At 36.0% G+C, this 19,827-nt stretch overlaps 1 protein-coding gene across 1 annotated transcript; it reads right to left on the reverse strand.

The window, feature by feature from the left end:
* On the reverse strand, window positions 1–15,506 carry LOC123717760 (cytosolic non-specific dipeptidase). Its single transcript, XM_045673920.1, has 9 exons — window positions 15,081–15,506; window positions 14,095–14,292; window positions 12,059–12,320; window positions 10,943–11,090; window positions 8,931–9,031; window positions 4,717–4,847; window positions 2,417–2,539; window positions 1,352–1,510; window positions 1–375 (listed from the first exon to the last, which is right to left on the reverse strand). The coding sequence occupies exons 1-9, from the start codon at window positions 15,480–15,482 to the stop codon at window positions 325–327; spliced, it is 1,575 nt and encodes a 524-aa protein (XP_045529876.1). The 5' UTR covers window positions 15,483–15,506; the 3' UTR covers window positions 1–324.
* Between the last annotated feature and the right edge of the window lie 4,321 nt (window positions 15,507–19,827).

A 19,827-nucleotide genomic window follows, 5' to 3' on the forward strand; every position in this document is an offset into this window, starting at 1 on the left:
TACAACGAAATATATTTATTATGCATTGATTACTAAAATTATTATGCAAATACAACGTTCTGTTAATGATATAACTACAATAACTAACAAAACACCATCAGTCCAAAGTAGACGACTATCTCTTTTCATCGCAGCGTAAACATCATTTGACAGAAAGAGACAAAACATTTCCACTGTTTATAAAAGATTTTTGCAAACATCTTTAATGACGTCTATGAAAAGTTCTTATACATCATATGTTATATGTTCAGTTATTGTAGTTAATATACTATAAGGCACCAAAAATCCTTTTGGAATGTTTTAAAACATTTCGATACTCCTAATCTACTTTGCCAACTTTCCAACTTCGTAGAGGTATGCAGCGAACAGTTTAATCTGAAACAAAAACTTTTCTATCAGACCCAGAAAACCGGAAACCCAAATCTCATTTAGGCTTTAAGTATAAATTATTTGTTATAAATGACTTTTCCTTTGACGGGAAACTCGGGAAATCCATTTATCAAAAATTACACAGTTCACGAAGCGGATACAATATAAATGTTATTTAAAACTAACAGTAAGTAAAATAAATAAGTGCGTCCATACAAAATACACAAGTCAGAAGTGAAACGTTTTTGTAAATTAATTATTAGTAAGGTAACATCCCCCCCCCCCATAATTACATATATTAGTATATCTATATACACACTGTTTACTCACTATACGTGCTAATAATAATATTTAGAATTGCCACCTAAAGTTCTAATATATAACTACTAAACGAATACATCAACTAATAGCGTGTATTTTTTCTCGATCTCCCTTTCTCAATCTCAATCTTTCTCACTACTGCTCTCCCCCACCTCTCACTCCATGGCACTGTGCGTGATGCGACCTCTATCTCTCTCTCTCTCGATCTTTCACACTTGCTTGCTCCCTGGCTATTTGCTTTATGCTACGTTCACCCTTTCTCACTCTCTCTCAAGTGCCCTCTCCTTTTTCTTCGGCAAAAACGCTGCACATCTTCTTTCATCCGTAAAAATTTTACCCTCATATACCAAAAGTTATTAGTTATTTTTACTTGAAACATCTGGCACATAGCCAAAGCCAAAAAACTTTATAAACAATGTCATAGTTTGTCAAAGTCATTGTCAGTCTTTGTTTTTCCATGAAGTCAGGAAAAGATTGTTTAACGAATTTACAAATCATTAAAAACGATTCAACAATTTGTGATTTTCACGCATTTCTGTTACGGGTATAGTCTTTCAAGAACTAGGTACCATTTCTTTAAAAAGCCGGCAACGCACTCGCGAGGTCCTTGGCATTGGCAGATGTGTGTCAAACAAAATATCGATTTTTTACTTAAACTTACCCCCTCAATATAATTGCGAACATTTAACTTCTCGTTCTGAGAATGCGCCATGTCATCTCCAGCGCCCATGGGCAACAGCAGCACGTTCTTTCCGCTCGCCTCTTGCAACGTTATTGTTACGGGGATGGAACCACCCTCCCTGGACATGTCGGGATCAGTCTGAAAACATAATCCAAACAAAGTTAATACTTGACTATGGGTGACAGGGGGTAATAATAATCCCGAGAGACCAGGAGACGCATCATGATGTGCAAATCGCTGATACCTTCTTGATATTATAGGCCTTCATAAATATTTCCAATCGCTACTTCTCAGAAATACCAAGCTTGTCCTTTACAAAACTCTTCTGCGACCAGTGCTTTGTTATGATTCTGAAAGCTGGCGCCTTAGCAAGAAAGACGAGATGTCTCTCCTTATTTTGGAGAAGGAGAATCTTCGAAGAAGAAACCAATTCATAAAGTGCAACAAGCCGAAATCGGACATGTGCTCCGAATGGCGGACGACAGAACCCCAAGGTGCTTACTGAACTCACAACCCGGTGGTAAGAGAAAGCCTGGCAGACCGGGGCTGCGTTGGTGTGATTGAGTTGTGAAGGACCTCGAAGCAATAGGGGTTCGACGAAGCACAATGGAAGCACTGGATAGATTGCGATGACGAAGTGTACTTGAGGAGGTTAAGGCCCACAAGAAGTTGATGATGATGAAGATGATAGTTGACAGAGTAATTTTGATTAGGGATTAATAATATCAATCCTTCCTTTCCTCCTTAATAAATTTGAAGGTGCAGAACCACCAGAGACTATCACACGCACGCGGTGGAGAATCCCCAGTCCCTTTGGAGGACGCCCAGCAGGGTGGACGGCCAGGCTGCCTTTCGTATTCTGGGGCAGTGGAGTCAACTCTGAGCTCTTCGACTACATCTGTACATGTACCAAGCGCTCGGTTTTGGAACGACGTACGTCGAAGCGACGATGATGAAAATGAATGATGACCGTTTGACATGAAAAATACCTTTATTTCCACAGAAAAAAATTACGAAATCAGCCTCTATAACCTGAAATTATACCTGATAAATGAGTTTAGTAGCACGAGCAGCTGCCTGGTAATGGGGGTGATCCGGATTCTCAGTCCACGCGCGACCACTCTGCGCCCAGATGCGCATCTTGTTCGGGGAGCCGCGTTCAGCCCACTGAAGCATCAATTAAAAAAAAAATAATAAAACAGTGGCGCTAAAAAAAGGTCTGGAACTCAGATTTATGTATTTACTTCATGATTTGTAAATCTATTAGGCAGGTAGGTGATCAGCCTCCTGTGCCTGACACGTCGAATTTTTGGGTCTAAGACAAGCCGTTTCACCGTTCGAGCGGTGTTCACAAACAGCCTGGATTCTACGACCTCAGGGATGAGAGTCACACGCTGAAGCCACTAGGACAACACTGCTCCTTTTTTACGTAAAAGGGTTCCTGAATCTTACACTTATAATGAATTGTTGTCAAATGAATAAACACATTTTTTTGAAGTGAAACTTCGTTATTGAAGTTTACCGTCACATTTTTCGGTTACGCGCCATCTTTTTCTTGTCCCTACCACGGTTGATTCGAAGAGATTCGAAGCCATTAATAACAAATATATATAATAACGATAACAATGATAGTAATAATTCTATTACAATTAATGTAATTCTATTTTTATAAATCTAATTTTCTATTACAATTAATGTAGTAATAAGGTAAAATGAAATAATTGTATTATTTGTGTTTATGATATAAAAAGCATTTTGTTAAACTTTATACAATTTAACTTTATTTAACAAATCTCTGTAAAGTTGCATATAGTCGATAATTTTTCGAATAATAAGGTCATAAAGAAGTTTCACTTACGGGTGTACTAATACACGCACACATTTTTTTAAACTTTTTATTTATTAACACTTGCTTGAGTGTTAATAAAAGTAAGTTTATCCCAATTATGTGTTATTAAATATACATAATTAAGCCTTAAACATAGCTAAAATCACTGGCCAAATTTAATTTGTCCTGTCAATCTTGCAACCGTCTTCGTAACCAGCAATTAAAATTCAACCGATTACCAGAAACGACACTTGTGTCATTAAAGGCCAAAGCACGCACATCAGCTCGGAAAGGGATCGTAACCTATCACCTCGAGCCGTTCAGTATTGTTTGTATGAAACTACCTAATGCAACGCACACTAATCGGAATCGTAACGTAAGCTATTCGCCTCGGAACAGGCTCTCCGTACTGGAACTCACGTCTCTTCTTCCTGGTCCCAACCCAGGTCAGACAGAGGTCAGCAAGCCGTAAGCGCGGCGTTGCCAAGCCGTAGCCGAGTTGACAGGAGCTGCTGGTACACTTTGGTTACGGGGCGATACGAGTTGATATGTGTACTTTGGACCCTAAACCTCTTTTGGTCTTTACTTATCCAAATTACGTGAACTTAAACTATACTATATAAAAAAAATACGTCAGAAATTGTAATTTTTTTACATAATTGCGACATTATCTTTACAACTCACGGTTTATTGATAAGATGTCTCCATGAGAGATAAGGGGAAAATTCCTTTTGTGTTTTCTTTAATTCTAAGTGACGTTTGTGTTTTGGGTGACTATCTAAGCTAAACAATGTTACACAGAAGGATAAAGACCACAAGGAAGAAGTCTATGAATTCCTCCTGTTTGGAGCCAGACTACTCCGGGTTGTCTCACTCCCTATAATATGGCGAGAGAACCGATGGCTGGCCATGAGTGATACTCGTGAACGAGTGCTACTTGTGGTGACTGGTCGGACTTGAATTCGTGTTTGCGGTGATGTTCAAAGTCAAAAATCAATTATTCATATAGGTAACACCATGTACACTTATGAACGTGGAAAAAAAAATATTAGTTATTTTCGACTATGTATTTGCGAGTTGTTCCCATGAGAATGTAAGTGCGTGCTCCTATTTCACCATGCCTTCAGCTGATGTCATGTGGAACATGGTGTTATGGTTGGAGCTCCTTACAAACGTTGTGTAATATTAAAAAAACTTGGCGATTTAAAAGAGTGGCGGAGAGTTTATTGCCAGTTCTTCTCTTCCGTTCTACGCCCTTGATTTGAGAACTGGCAGTAAATGTAAAATTAGAAGCAATTAATGTATATTGCCTTTTTATGTTTCTTTTATATGATATATATATATATATTTTTGACTTTAACTTTGACCTAGGGACCGTGCAAGTGTAGTGCATCCTGAAAAAGTATTGTAAGGAAATGGGGGGGGGGATTGCTTCCGTATGGGCAGCTGACTATCAAAAACCAAATCCAAAAAAATATTACTCTCGTAACACAAAAAACAACGCAGCGTCATCTACCTTCTTATGCACGTAGTCGAACACCAGCTTCTCAATTTCAGCCGGCTCCTGATCCGGTACCAGACGTATGGAAAACTTTCCAATAACCTTGCCTGGTATTACGGTTTTCGCACCAGGCTGAAAGGCGGCACCTGGAAAAAGAGTAATTTCAATATTTCTTTTTTGTTTCGCTATCCTCGGTCCTGTGTTTTATAAAAAAAAACCGTCAATATTTACGATAAATTGAGTCGAAACTACATAATTGACTAATAATTCCAGCAAATGAATTGTGTAATATTTTTTACCTTATTTATTGAGAAAGATTTATAGCTTATTGATTATGACAGTGGATTTCGCGTATAACGACGATGATGGGAACGCTCTAATTTCGTTGTTATGTATTAAGTCTTTACAGGCAATGGTAGAGATAAAGATACGTACCTGTGTCTAGTTTATATTTATTACTGACATCATTTGTATACACAGTTATTCACTGGTACATTTTAAAACTCAGAATATCAATTTGAAATGATATGTATAAACAAAAGGTAAAGGTCCACTCCACAGTTGGTGACCATATGTTTGATTGTAATACACAACATAAGATAAGAAATGTTTGTGACATAAATAAATCTGTGTATATGGCTGAATTCAGTCGCAATATCTACATGAGACTTCTAGGAATTTGTTACAAATCATTAATTAAAAACAGTGGCTACACCGGAACTCGGCGTTACATCCACATGAATTTTGTACTAAAGTATACTTTAAATTAAATTAACGGTAACAATAAAATCATTTTAATATAAATATATATATATATATATATAAATGGCGCTACAACCTTTTTAGGTCTGGGCCTCAGATTTCTGTATCTGTTTCATGATCATTAGTATATTGAAAAGGTAAGTAGGTGATCAGCCTTCTGTGCCTGACGCCGTCAATTTTTAGGGTCTAAGTCAAGCCATTTTCCTCACGATGTTTTCCATCACCGTTCGAGCTAATGTTGATGTTTAAGCAGTGTTGGCCTAGTGGCTTCAGCGTGCGACTCTCATCTCTGAGGTCGTAGGTTCGATCCCCGGCTGTGCACCAAAGGATTTTCTTTCTATGCGCGCAATCGATATATCGATTATCGAAGCAATATACTAACTAATATTCTTTTAGGAACACTTAGGGTACAGATACCGGCAAACTTCTTGAGCATTAAACAAGGGAGTGGGGCAAGTTAGCGCATCGCACACAGCGCGGGACACAAACGTCAACTTATTTACCAATCACGCAGTCGACACGTCACTGCTTCCCACAAGTGATACCTAAAAATCGCTTCTGCACAGGCAAGGACATTTGTTCAAGAAGTTTGCCGGTATCTACAACTTATACACTTATAAAAAGTATGATAAAATATTTATTTCACTGAAGAACTCAGATGTCAGAGCTCTCCTTGACTCCGCTATGAGGCGTACAGGTCAATATCAACAGTTAAATTGTTAAACTTATCCGCCGCCTGTGCAGCTTGCTTGAGCTTGCTAGCTAGTGGTCTGTGAAATGTGTGTTTAATCTTTATATGTATTGAATGTCAGGAGTATCTGTATAGTATATGTAATGTATGTATGAGCAAGCTGTACTAGATAACTAAATATATGGGAGGGTGGGCAAGAACCGTACGGATCCCTAAGCCCTACAGATGTAACCTAACACATAAATAGTGAATGTATAAATAAGTACGGGATGTCTGCACCAAGAGACCTAAGGTAACAGACCTTTGATCCTACCCGTAGGGCGTATCATAGGGTCGAGGTGGTGGGATTATGTAAAAGTTATCGGGCAGTCTCACCACGATAATTAAAGGCTTGAAGTAGTCTTCGCCACTTTGAGAGGAAGCGAGAAATTAATACGACAGAGCAATAATCAAATCTGATTTATTGTTCAAAGACAATATCTTAAATACTACTTACACCTATTCACACATACATGATATTATTTTTGTGTACATTGTATACAATTGGTGTATTGCGCTCCTTCAGCTATTAACATTTTGGAACACACCTGAGTCGTGTCAGCAATTGATCAATACTCGAATAAAGTATAACTAAAATTACTTTTCAGCTGATAAGATTTGGAACACACTAGAGCCGTGTCAGCTGTTGGTCAATGTCAAATGAAATCTGAACACTGTCTTAACAACAAAGCTGTTCACTCTGTAATTGGTGTTAACTTTAGGTGTATATTTTTAGCATAATATTATACACACGGAGTTATATGGAAAGCTACATAGTGTTTCATGTTCTATATTTTTTGTTTGTATTTTGATTTCTTGATGTTGACAGTCGACAAAAGAACGTACACAACAGCGCAGTTTTTACTAATTTTAGCAACTTTAAAAGTACTTTATTACTTAAATGTTGTCATTATTGAGAGTGTGTAATGCTATGTAGAGTGTATTATTGCATTTAAGACAAGCTAAACCATGAAGAAAACACTTTAAACGGATTGAAGCTACGTATTATTATTATAAACTTATAATTATTAACTAAAGTCCTTTTGTCTTCAGTCACCGTGACCACGCGCACGCTGAAAAGCACGCGAAACGTCGGAAAAATTTAAATTTAAAATTATGTAAATAATTATAAGTTTAGAATAATAATACATAGCTTCAATCCGTTTAAAAAGTGTTTCCTTAATGTGTAAAAGCTATGTTAACAAAAGAAAATACTACAAGCTAAACCAACCAAACCAATTGATTTCGACGCTTTGAGGTCTCTAAATCGAGGGTCCTTACATGGAGTTTACACTGTAGATACAAAACTTATTTAAGTTAAATAACCTAACTTCATCTGCATCATATGATATGGTTTTGGTAATCAGCGCGTCTCGTACACATAGGCCTCTTCCAGCATTTGCTGTCTCTTTGATTAGCTGGCTCAATATCTTTCAGGCCGCTAGTTAAATGGCGCTGTTTAGTCAAAAGACTAGGCTGTTAACTGACCGTCTAATTAATCTAGTTGGCTACGACATATATGGTATATATGCCTCAATCTTCAGCGGTTTAAATACCGCTAATAATGAACCAAATTCCATATGTTTGATTATGACGTAGCAGATTCAATGAGTATCTAAATGGTCTATTGTCACGCAAGAGGTTATACAAGTTCATATTAATCAAACTAGAACATTCGATCGTTTTGCGTTATATCCGGAACTTCTATAAAGATGTCACAATCCAGTTGCGCTACAACTCTAAATGGGTTTTGTTTTGAGAGTCCTTTTCAGATCTCAATAACAATAAGTCTTTATTCACTATATACAAAATATCTACCAAAGCGATAACATATACTTTAGTATTGTCTTTTGTTAACATAGCTTTTACACATTAAGAAAACACTTTGTAAACGGACTGAAACTATGTATTATTATTAAAAACTTATAACTATCGCACGCTGAAAAGCACGCGAAACGTTGGAAAAAATTTAAGTTTTTAATAATAATACATAGCTTCAATCCGTTTAAAAAGTGTTTTCTTAACATATACTTTAACTATATATTTTTTATCACCAGCCTATTGGTCAGGTTGTCTTCCGACACAGACCCTTCCTTGTTTCCACTCGTCTCTTTCACGAGTAGGTCGTTCCCATCTCTTCATTTGACGGGCTCATTTCGTCCTGCCATCTCTGGGATACCATTCAATGACGTGTTTATTTTTTCTCTTTTCGACCTCATGATTGCCTTCTGACAGAGACTTGTCAGTTTCATCACGATACTTTTCTCCTGCAAGTGCTAATACGAGCACATTGACACTAATGCGACCTCAGGGATGACTCTTAGCCACTAGGCCAACACCGCTTTACTTACAAGACATAACACAAAATACCTATTGCTTTTTGCGCTTGTGTCATTATCATACAACATTTACGAAGTGGAGATATGGAGGTTGCTCTGAAGAGTTGTTGGGATCCGTTTCAGCACCGTGCCAGCCGAATTACCACCAAATTTGCATCACCTTGACGAAAGTGTTCTACGCTTCACGGCATCTTCGGCTAGCGAACTTTGGAAGACAACCTTCCCTGGGACACCACCTCGAATAGTTTGAAAGAGCATAAGAGAATACTCCTCCGTCAAAGGCGGGCATCACCTACTAAAGTGGGTATCCAAGGGTGATAACTGCTCGTGATTAACTGTCCCTTAGGAGTTTCCTTTAAATAAATAACATAACGCTTGGATCAAGACCAAGCACTCACCTTCAATACCATGAAGAGATAGACTTGGATACCTCCATCTGTGCATTAAGAGCTGCTCCTTGACACCATTGTGTGGTAGTTTGTGGGCCTCGATGGCTTTCCTGGTGGTGAAAAAATAAATTTTACTTGTAGCTACGTAACGATTTGGGGGGGGGGTCCTCTTGTAAAACGTTACGATGCGGAGCGGGGATTGAATTACGCGTTATTGTTAATTTTATTTTCAACTTTCCAGTACTTTACTACTCAAACAGTCACTGGGTGGTCACGAAACGTATTACTATTGGCTACAGAAACGTTACGGCGCGTTTCATGGGGGGGGGGGGGGGGGTCAAGAATCTCCAAAAATAGCGTGACGTAATACTTGAACGCTCCCTTATGAGTCTAAATGCGGAAACTATTTGCACGGAGAATATGCTTAAAGGAGTAGATATTAGTAAAAGCCATAGCGCTTAATCACCGGCATCATTAGGTTTTAGGTTATAAAAAGCGAGTCTATTAAAATATAATGTTTACTTTATTAATCAACACGATTGTTGACAATGAAACTGATACATGGATGATGTTTTATATAATTTTATATACAATTATTTAAATGCCAGGGCAGTGTTCGCCTAGTGGCTTCGACGTGTGACTCTCATCAAAGGTGGACCAATGGACTTTACTCTGACGCTCGAACGGTGAAGGAAAACATCGTGAGGAAACCGACTTGCCTCAGACCCAAAAAGTCGACGGCGTGACAGGCACAGGCGGCTGATCACCTGATCATTAGATTGACAAATGATCACGAAGAAAATAAAGAAATCGGAGCCCTAGACCGAAAGGGTTATATATAGCACCTACTTTCTGTATGATGTCAGTAACATAGCCTAATAACTTGAGCATGTAAACCAGTGCTTGCCAACGTGAGGCCCGCGCCCCACAGGGGCTTACTAAGACTATTCGAAAGTTCATTAAAATTATTTGGAATTGGATTTTGCATTATATTACTCATCAAAACTTACTGTTTTTAACAATTTTCTAGTAATTCCTATCAATTAAGTTTCTTAAGTAAACAATTCAATCTTTTAATATTAAAAATTATGCATGTTCCATGGGAGGGCCAAAAACTGTTTATAAAACATAAAGTGGGGCCTGGCAAAAACGCAAATGTGAAACACAGATTTTACGAATTCACAGCTGTATCTTTATTGAAAAGGGAAACAGAACAAAAACCTCCTTTTTTTAAAAGGCCAACGCATCCGCGAGCCCTTAGGCAGTGTGTGTCCATGTTACTTAACATCAGGTGAGCCTGCCCGACTGCACCCTCTTATAAAAAGGCAGGATCACCAGGTTTTTAGTGATACCATTACGTACATTGTGCCAGAAAACTTTTTCTTTTTTAATTGGTTTTGAAGGACCTTAAGTCGAATTGGTTTGGAATACCTCTCGCTCATGGCACTCTCAATACCAGAGCGCTCCCATGTGCGTTGCCTTTTAAAATTGTTACGCTCTTGAAGGAATCCCTAAGGTTCATAAATACTTCGTGCAACTGGTATGTACCAGCACGATTAAAATATCAAAGGACGTTATATTTAGTAAATACATAAATGACAAGTTTTATGTATAACGCGATACGTTATCAGTTACTATTGTTGGTAATTAAATGCGAACATTGGCGTACAAAGATTTTTAATACGAAATTCATTTGTTCAGTTTTCAGATGTTTTTTATATCAGGAACAAACCTTGGATTGAATATTGATTTATTACATGAATAATAATTTTCGTGACCGTGTGAACCGAAACGATTTGACATATAACACTCACGTCCACCGTGGACTTACGAAATTGATGATGGAAGATGTTCAAAGCAAAACCGGGTTTATTCAAATGCAGTTTTCTTAAAATACAGTAGTAAATTTCCTGTCTGTTTGGCATCAGTAACTTCAGTCAGTGATAAATTATCGATAAAATAAAAAAATCTGTAACTTCATAGACAATTTTGGCAAACATGTGACAAAAAACAAACCATACCTGTACGCTTCCGGGTCAAAGTCGATGGTGTCATACAACTTCATTTCACTATCTGTCAATGGTGCCACAGACTTGTAGACATCGGTTATCAAAATTTTTCCATCCTTGTCCACCAAGGTGTTCATCAGGTATATCAAGTCAGTCATCGCTAAAAATAACAATATATTATGATAGTAATGATATCAGCGTGCAGCTCTTATCCCACGACCTCAGAGCGATCGCCGGCTGTGCATCAATGGACTTTCATTATATTTAACATTCGCTTGAACGGTGACGGAAAACAACGCGAGGAAACCGAATTGCCTTAGACTCACAACACGACGGCATGTGTCACATGAGGCTGATCACCTACTAGATTGACAAATACTCATAAAAGATACAGAAAATTATTTATTATTTATTTATTTACACTTAGTTACACTACAATACAAAAAATTAACATAATAAAATCAAAAGGAGGGCAACTGGCGGCCTTATCGCTTACGAGCGATCTCTTCCAGGCAACCACTGTGAGTAAATAAAAAATAAAAATGTATTAAATTACATAAGATGGGCAAGTAGTGCAAAAATACATGTTATACACAGTTATTAAGACAAAAACTTAACAGGAACAAAAAAGAACAAACTAAACTAAAAAGATGATACATTAAAAATAGAAAGTAAAACCTGAGGCCCAGACCTAAAAAAGGTTGTAGCATCAGTGATTAATTTAAACTGAAGCGACGGGTGAAGAAGGTAGAGTCATGGTTATCGGCGTCACTATTGAGCCTGGAATCTCTGAATCAGCAACCCTTATTGATCTCAAATATTAGTTTATGGAGGAAGCAAACGGCAGGATTGGATAATAAACTCCAACGGGCAGCGCTATGCGATCTCTTCCAGAAGAGAAAGAAAGAAAAAATAATTGGGAAACTGTGTGTTTCGCAAACAATTGATTTTACTTAAATATATAAATGATGCAATGGTCCTCGACGATTCGAGCCGCTCTTCGTTGAATACGGTCAACTAGAAGGAGCTGGTACTGGGGAGTACTAATCGCTTCCAGAAGAGAAAAAAGGAAATCTGTTCAAAATAGTGCATAAAGTATACAAACAAATAAACACAAAAAATTGTCACCTTCATGGACTGTTCCACCATAGACACCACTGTGTAAATCCATCTTAGCACACTCAATCTCCAAAAAGTAATAACTGATTCCACGTAAACCATATGTTATGCATGGTTTTGTCGTTCCCAACCAATAGTTATCAGATATGCACACATAGTCCACGGAATCAAAGAAACCTTCAGGCTTCAGCTTGTCCGTTAGCAACTCATCAAGACCTTCCGAGCCAGATTCCTCCATACATTCAAAAACAAACTTCAGGTTCACTGGTAGCTGCAAAGGAAATTGAAACTCAGCTTCTGGATGTCAATGTTCAGGTGATGATGTATGTAAAAATTGTTACGCCATTTCTATTAAACAATTTCATCACCTTCCCAGAAGTTATAGATCACCGCCGTGTTCACTTTCCAGGGGAAGGTGATTGAAACAAGGTGCCTGTTTAGGGAGAATATTTAAACCATAAGTTCTGACAACAAAAATTTACTAAAATAACTGCGTGTTTGCTTGTGGTGCAGGTTCCCAGGTGCCCAGGCTTGACCAATGGACTTTCTAAGTGTGCGTTTAACATTCACTCGAATGGTGAAGGAAAACATCGTGAGGCAACGGGCTTGCTTGAAAGTCGTCCTCACACGGCCCCAAAATCAGTGGCAATATTGAGGGTAGTATATATAAAATTAGGGTACGATTTGCCTACAAACGAAGCTATCTGGGGACAATGCTGGTGCTCCCCACCACTTTCCCGATTGTCTCTGATTTTAAGGATTGTAAACGCTTTTAGGACCAAAGATTCGACGTGGTGTAACACAGGAGGCTGATCACCTACTCCTATATTAGATTTCAACTGATCATGAACCAGATACGGAAATCTTAGGCCCAGAGCTAAAAAGGTTTACCGATCTTATTGTGATAAAATGACATTTGCATGCCTATATATGGCTGCTACAGTTTTTTTTATAATTAATAAATCTGAATTCCCTTTCTTTCTAATTACTCTCTCTAAATACATCTCTAAATAATAAATAAAATAATAATAAATAAAATACGTTTATTCATTTTAAGTTCAATTTCATTACAATGTGTAAGATTTGGGAACCCTTTTAAGTAAAAAATATACCTGTGTCAGGGTTTCCAGCTCTTTCATAACAAACTTTAGTTATACATTGCTTAAAATATTTAATTTATATATAATTTAGTTACATCTTCTATTAACTTTTTTTTTCTTTATTTGTTATTGATTTTTAACTGTTATCAACACACTGGAGTGCATAAGTGAGTGTGTGAGTAAGTGAGTGAGTGAGTGAGTGAGTGAGTGAGTGAGTGAGTGAGTGAGTGAGTGAGTGAGTGAGTGAGTGAGTGAGTGAGTGAGTGAGTGAGTCAGTGAGTGAATGAATAAAGTCTGTACTACATACTAGGCCTCAGAAGAAGCTCCAACTCTGCGTAGGGTATGTTCATGAGCCAGTCCTTTAGTCGTATTTTTAGATTGTAGACGGTAAGCGGGTAGATGTTAAGCAGCCTATTTAATTTATTATAGATGTAGTCTGCTTGCATATTGCGTCTCGCAAAGTCAGTCCTAACGGTCTGACCGACGACAACATCCCTATTTCTTTTTAAGAACAGCCTACTATCAAATGGTAGCGCTCTGTGTGATTTTAAAATCTGACTCAGGACATACAGCTTCCTAACAGAAAGTAATTGGCTGAGATGATAAAGCTCTTCCGATGGGAATCTGTATGGCCGGAACAGCATGACCTTTAATAGAGCCCTATGTCCCCGTTCCAATTCCAAAATCTCTATGGTTAACGGTTGCAAGATTGAGAGGAAAAAATTTATATGGGCGGAAGTGATTTGAGCAGTGTTAATTAATGCTTACTTGATCTTTTGACAACAATTCATTCACAAATCTGTGTACATAAATACACATGAACTTTAATCTGCTTGACAAAACCTAGGCTATTGGACACTTACACTGCCAGAAGGCGTATTTTCATTGAGCATAGAATGGCCCGAATGGCAGCCTATATAATTTTAACATTCAATCTTATCTTACCTCTTCTCCGACACCCTTGATAGCATTAATAGCATGCAGCCATCCCAGGACTGGACCTTTATCGTCTGTAGAACCACGACCATACAGCTTTTCATTTCTCTCAACTAGTTCGAAAGGTTCAGAATCCCAACCATCTGACTTTAAAGCAGGTTGTACATCCAAGTGTCCATATATGCAGATTGTATTCTTCTTGGGGTCCTTTTAAAATAATAATAACTTTATAAGATAAAACGAGATCTGAAGTAATTACATATTAATAAATGAAGCTAGAACAATCTGAAGTTAAAATAAATTTCCATAAATGTTTTTACATCCACTCATACAGAACTTATATACAGTCAAAATCTGTTTTAACGAAATAGATGGTACTGCTCATAAACTCTATAAACCTCCTATAAACTAATGTAATGTAGTTCTGAACAATATCATTGTAAACGGTTTGGACTGTATTAAAGTCCCTTTAACTTATTTTTCAGCTCAGATTGTTTAATGAGTTGAGCTGAAGAAGCCAAAGATTATTCTGGATGCCATTGAATAAAACCTGAAATGTATTGTTGACAATGTGAATGACCTTCTTTAAAAATTTATGATACAGCTTAAAGAGCTTTACATTAGTAAATGTTAGTGATATGTACAACCTACATGTATGTCTAAATGATTATTTGAAGGTTATATCAACTTTCTGTATCATCCAACCTAAAATTACATATTTTATCCGACAACAAAAAGATTGAGTAATAACCATATCTATTTAACATAATCAGCTAATTCTTACTATAAAAAGTGAATTACGATTGCAATTGATAACCGAATAATATTTATTGCGATAAATATTTTAGTCCTAGATATATATTGAATCAAAAATTCATATTTACTGTAGATAATTGATTTTACTCCGTTTTAAATTGTTTTTTCACCATGACATTGTAAATGAATGCATTATTGACATATTTAAATTCAAGATAAAAATTGAATTATGTACTTACATTTCCCAAAGTACCAACAAGAACGGGCGGTAATTTAATTTCTTTACCATCGATATTTTGGAAACCAACATCGCGCAGCTCGGTGCTGGCACCAACTTCTCTCAACTTTTCTTGAGTCCATTGAACCATTCGGACACAATCATCCCGATATTTTGCATCACAAGACACAGATGGAATTGCTACAGCCTCTTTCAGTAATTTCTTGTAAGATTCCCTGTTTTGTTCAACATATTTAAATATTTGTGGCAACGTTTTTTCGGTAGGCATCCTTTCCGTCAGCTCTTGATGAGATATGGAATAACAATGACAAAGAGGGCGTATTTTATGTGTAATTTCAAAACGCCGTATCACCGGTGAACTAAGCGGCTGGCAAACACGTAGGGCTTTATAAAGAAAAGTCATTGTGGCTCGATTGCAGTTTGCATTTTTTATTGCCTACTAGTGATGTAACTATGTTGGATGATTATATAAATAAAACGATGTGCTCTAGGAATTTTGTCATTGTCAAAGCTAATTTGACCTTATCTATTGCAAATGAAATAAATTCCCATTCAATTTCCTGCTACGAGACTTGGTAACTTAAATGTAATTAATAATGTTATCGGTGTTTAGATTTTTAAAGGCTACAAAACTAAAAACCTGATATACAAAAATATTAAACACCGAATAATTAACCTCCTCGGTTATGTCGGCTAAAATTAAACTAGACATTGAACATATATACTGATATTAACATCGCCAAGTTAACCTGTATTATTATAAAATATATTTTTGTGCATTTAGATAAAAAATATAAATGTTGGATGGCAATACAATCAGTTGAATTTCTTCTATCCGTATTAGTTCGACTATGTGTAGGTATGCAAAGTGGGTAGGACTAGGTACCCTACATAAATTATTTAACATATTTAATTAAATATATTTTTTAATTTATTCATATTTTTATTGGTAAGTTTAATAAATTATGCATTTATATATTTAATAACACACAGATATAGAGTATTTACAATATTCTTAATTGCCCAATATTATTATTAAATAATTAAAAAAAATGATGTTTTATAGATTTTTTGTAAACGTCATGTAATAATGAAAAATGTACTCTCTCTCTCTCTCTCTCTCTAATAATGCTTGATAAAAAATACTTGTATCCATATACATTTGACAATTTTTTATCGATATAAATGATCGACCCCAGATCAAAACTGCCATCGTACATATACTAAGTCGCGACTAACATTGTTTTATGTCCTTTTTACCCATTAAAATGGCGGTTAACAATAAAGGACAAATATATTATAACACCTTCATTTGTATTTTCTTTGCTTTAGTTAAAAAAAAATCCTTAAATGTGGTACATATTATGATGTATGCCAATTTATAATTGTAAATAAAAGCAATTCAGTTATTTATTATACCATGTTCGCATCTCAAACTTTATAATCTATGACCTGCCTCACATTACAGAAGCAAAATCTAATCATTACTTAGGGGTCTATAATAAATTAATAAAACGTAACGACTGCCAGAAATACAGCGAAATTCAAATTTTCTGCATTTAAATTGAGGTTCATAGTTTAGTTATGAGTATTTAAGATTCTTCAGTGAAATTATGTTTAAAAATGCATGTTGATTTAATTTCTTATTTGCTTTTCACATATTTTTCATTGCTACTAAGGACTAAGGTGTATTTACTCTAAAATAAATATTAAAAGACGATTTTTAACGTAACTATAAGAGCTAGTGAACTTAAAAAGGTCTGAACAGACGTGGCCTTTCTTACAACTCCTACAAAATGTTCATCTTATTTAATTTTATTCATAATATAATGAATATTTTAAAGATGTTTTTTCGATCTTGAAGTACTATAGGTTTTTTTATATTTTAGTTATAGAGTTTATGTTTCGTTTAGTTTGTTAATTGGGTTAAATTGATTTGTAAAAGTTACTCTCTAAATAAATGTACTTACCGCTTAAAAAACCTTGCTCCCCCAAGTTGACATCACTACTTGAAGAAGCTACGATACCACACAGGTACAAAAATAGCTTACAATTAGATGTGTCATATTCGTAAAAAAAAAGTGCGTGCGTACAAAGTACATACGTCAGAACTAAGAAGTGAAACTTCTTTGGCAAACTAATTTTTAAGTCTTGTTCATATTTATACAAATCGAAAACTTTAGATTATTTAGAAAGATATGTTAGGAATTTAATTTAATTAACATATTAAAAGTATTAAAAATTAATATGATATAAATCTTCGATATTTACATTATCTGACGCGATTTGTAGTGGTATTGTTCTGACTAAAGCATTATGATTAGTAAAATATGCAATATAAGTTCGTGTTTCAACATTATCTAAATATCGTGTAAAAATTGCATCCATAGTAGTTCTACTCTCACTCCATGGCTTTTTTGCGTCATACTACGTTCTCCCTTTCACACTCTTTTTCAATCGGTCTCAGTCGCTCTCTCTCTCTTTCCTTCGACAAAAACGCTGCGTGACGCTAATTTTATTATTATTGCGTAAAAAATTATTATCCGTAAAAAAAATTACCGTCATAAAGAAATTTCACTTCCATAACATTACTTTTAAATACCATTTGATAATCACAGATCCTTCTATTTCTATGCTAGTCTAATATTTTTGATTGTTTATGCCTATTCTATAGTCTCTTTTTTCTTTTAAAATATTACGTTTTAAGTCATTGGCATATTAGTTAAAAAATACAGAAATGAAAATTTATTTATTCGAAGAGTCCATTGCACTTATTTAATCTTTAGGAATTCCTTCGATTCTACAATGTAATATAATTTAAAAAGAAAAAAATGGATTGTGGCGATAATTTAGCTGTCATATCGTCTCAAATTGTCGAATCCATAGACGAAACTTTTTCAAATAACGCAATGCTGAACTTAATAGAGGTATATTTAAACGCTTTAGAGTTTGAAATAGAATGCATTTCATTGATTAGAAGAGTTTCTGAATGGAAATATATGATGGAAAAGACAGATAATCGTGTTATGATTCCACACTGTAAAGCGATTGTTCCAAAAGTTAATTTGACAGCGTATTACATCTTTTATATGCATCGCTTCAATCTACTGCTGCAGGAGAATGAATGTAAATCAAATACTAATATTCTAACACAGATTATGATATTGCGAATGAAGCCATATTTTTTCAGTGCAGTTAATGGGATGTGCGATGCCGTGAAACTACTCGGCAGCTACAAGCATTCTCCTAGAGATATTTGTGTTAAAATTGCTTGCGATTATAAACCAATGGTACAAACTTCTCAAGATATATATCCCTTTCAAAAAAATACTGGAATGAGACAATATTCCATAGCAATAGCTTCCAATAGATACAGTGCTGATCTTCGAAAAAATCTAAAAGGTTTAAATTCCATTAGAATCATTTCATACCATAATCAAGATTCGATATATACAACTCCCGTTGAATTTAGTACAGGCTATAGACAATATTCAAAAGATACAAATTCTGTTGGAATCAGTTCGGACCATAGGCAAGATTCAACATATATAACTTCCGTTGGAATCAGCTCAGACAACAGGCAAGATTCAATAGATTCATCTTTGATTGGAATTAGTACAGACCATGGACAAGATTCGATAAATACAACTTCCGTTGGAATCGGTACAGACTATAGACATTCAATAGATATAATTTCTATTGCAATCAGTACGGACTATAGACAAGATTCGATAGATACATCTTGCATTGGAATCAGTACTGAATATAGACAAAATTCGATTCATGCAACCTCCGTTGGAATCAGTACGGACAATATCCAAGATTCAATAGATACAACTTCTATTGGAATCAGTACAGATCATAGACAAGATGCAATATATACAACATCCGTTGAAGTCAATACCGACCCCATACAAGATTCATTACTTCAGATTATAAAATTCCCTTTGGTTTTCGACTACAGTCTATGGAAAGCGACTCTCTGTGGCAATAAAAAACTTGATTCTTCGCCATACATTCAGAATTTTACCTATTTTGACGATATGTTAAATCTAGACCCCGCTTTGGACTACATAAATACGTTTGTACAGCCACTTAAAAGTTCCGTTTTCTTGAAAACGGTACTGAAGGATCTGGGAAAGTCGTTTTTAAATGCTGTAATTCCCTGTCCTATATGAATAAAAACTAATATGCCATTGTGTTTTTATCTCAAGAATTTTCAAACGAGCAGGGTCACATAGAATTGTTTACCTTTTTTCTGTTTTTTTTTCATATCCGAGATGGAAATGCATATATACGCAACCCCTGCCCCCAAAAGTTGTAAGGGTATGTGGGACTCGACTCACACCAGAATCTCTGCTATTCTGCTGTACTGAAGTACTCAATTTCCGTAATAGGACGGTCATTTGGTCCGTTGTACGTACGGTTCTGCCCAATTAAGCCAGCCTAGCTACTTCCAGAAGCTCAGAAGATTCCTTTGCAGGCTTCACGACGACCTCACTGCTCCGAAGATGTTGGTTCGTTGGGAAGCCACAGCCACGCGTTCCAGTACTACGTAGATGAGTACTGAAGTCTTACGCGCTAAATCTATATAACCTGAGGCAGCGTTTAAGTATTACATAACGCAATTTTTGGGAGATATAACCCCCCTAACCCGCTATTACCATTTTCACCAGTCAAAAGTAGCTAAGATACCTTTGATATTGTTTTAATCGTGTTAATATTAAAAACGTAGTTCAACCCCCCCC

This window comes from Pieris brassicae, chromosome 13 (genome assembly GCF_905147105.1).
Source record: "Pieris brassicae chromosome 13, ilPieBrab1.1, whole genome shotgun sequence".
NCBI lineage: Eukaryota > Metazoa > Arthropoda > Insecta > Lepidoptera > Pieridae > Pieris > Pieris brassicae.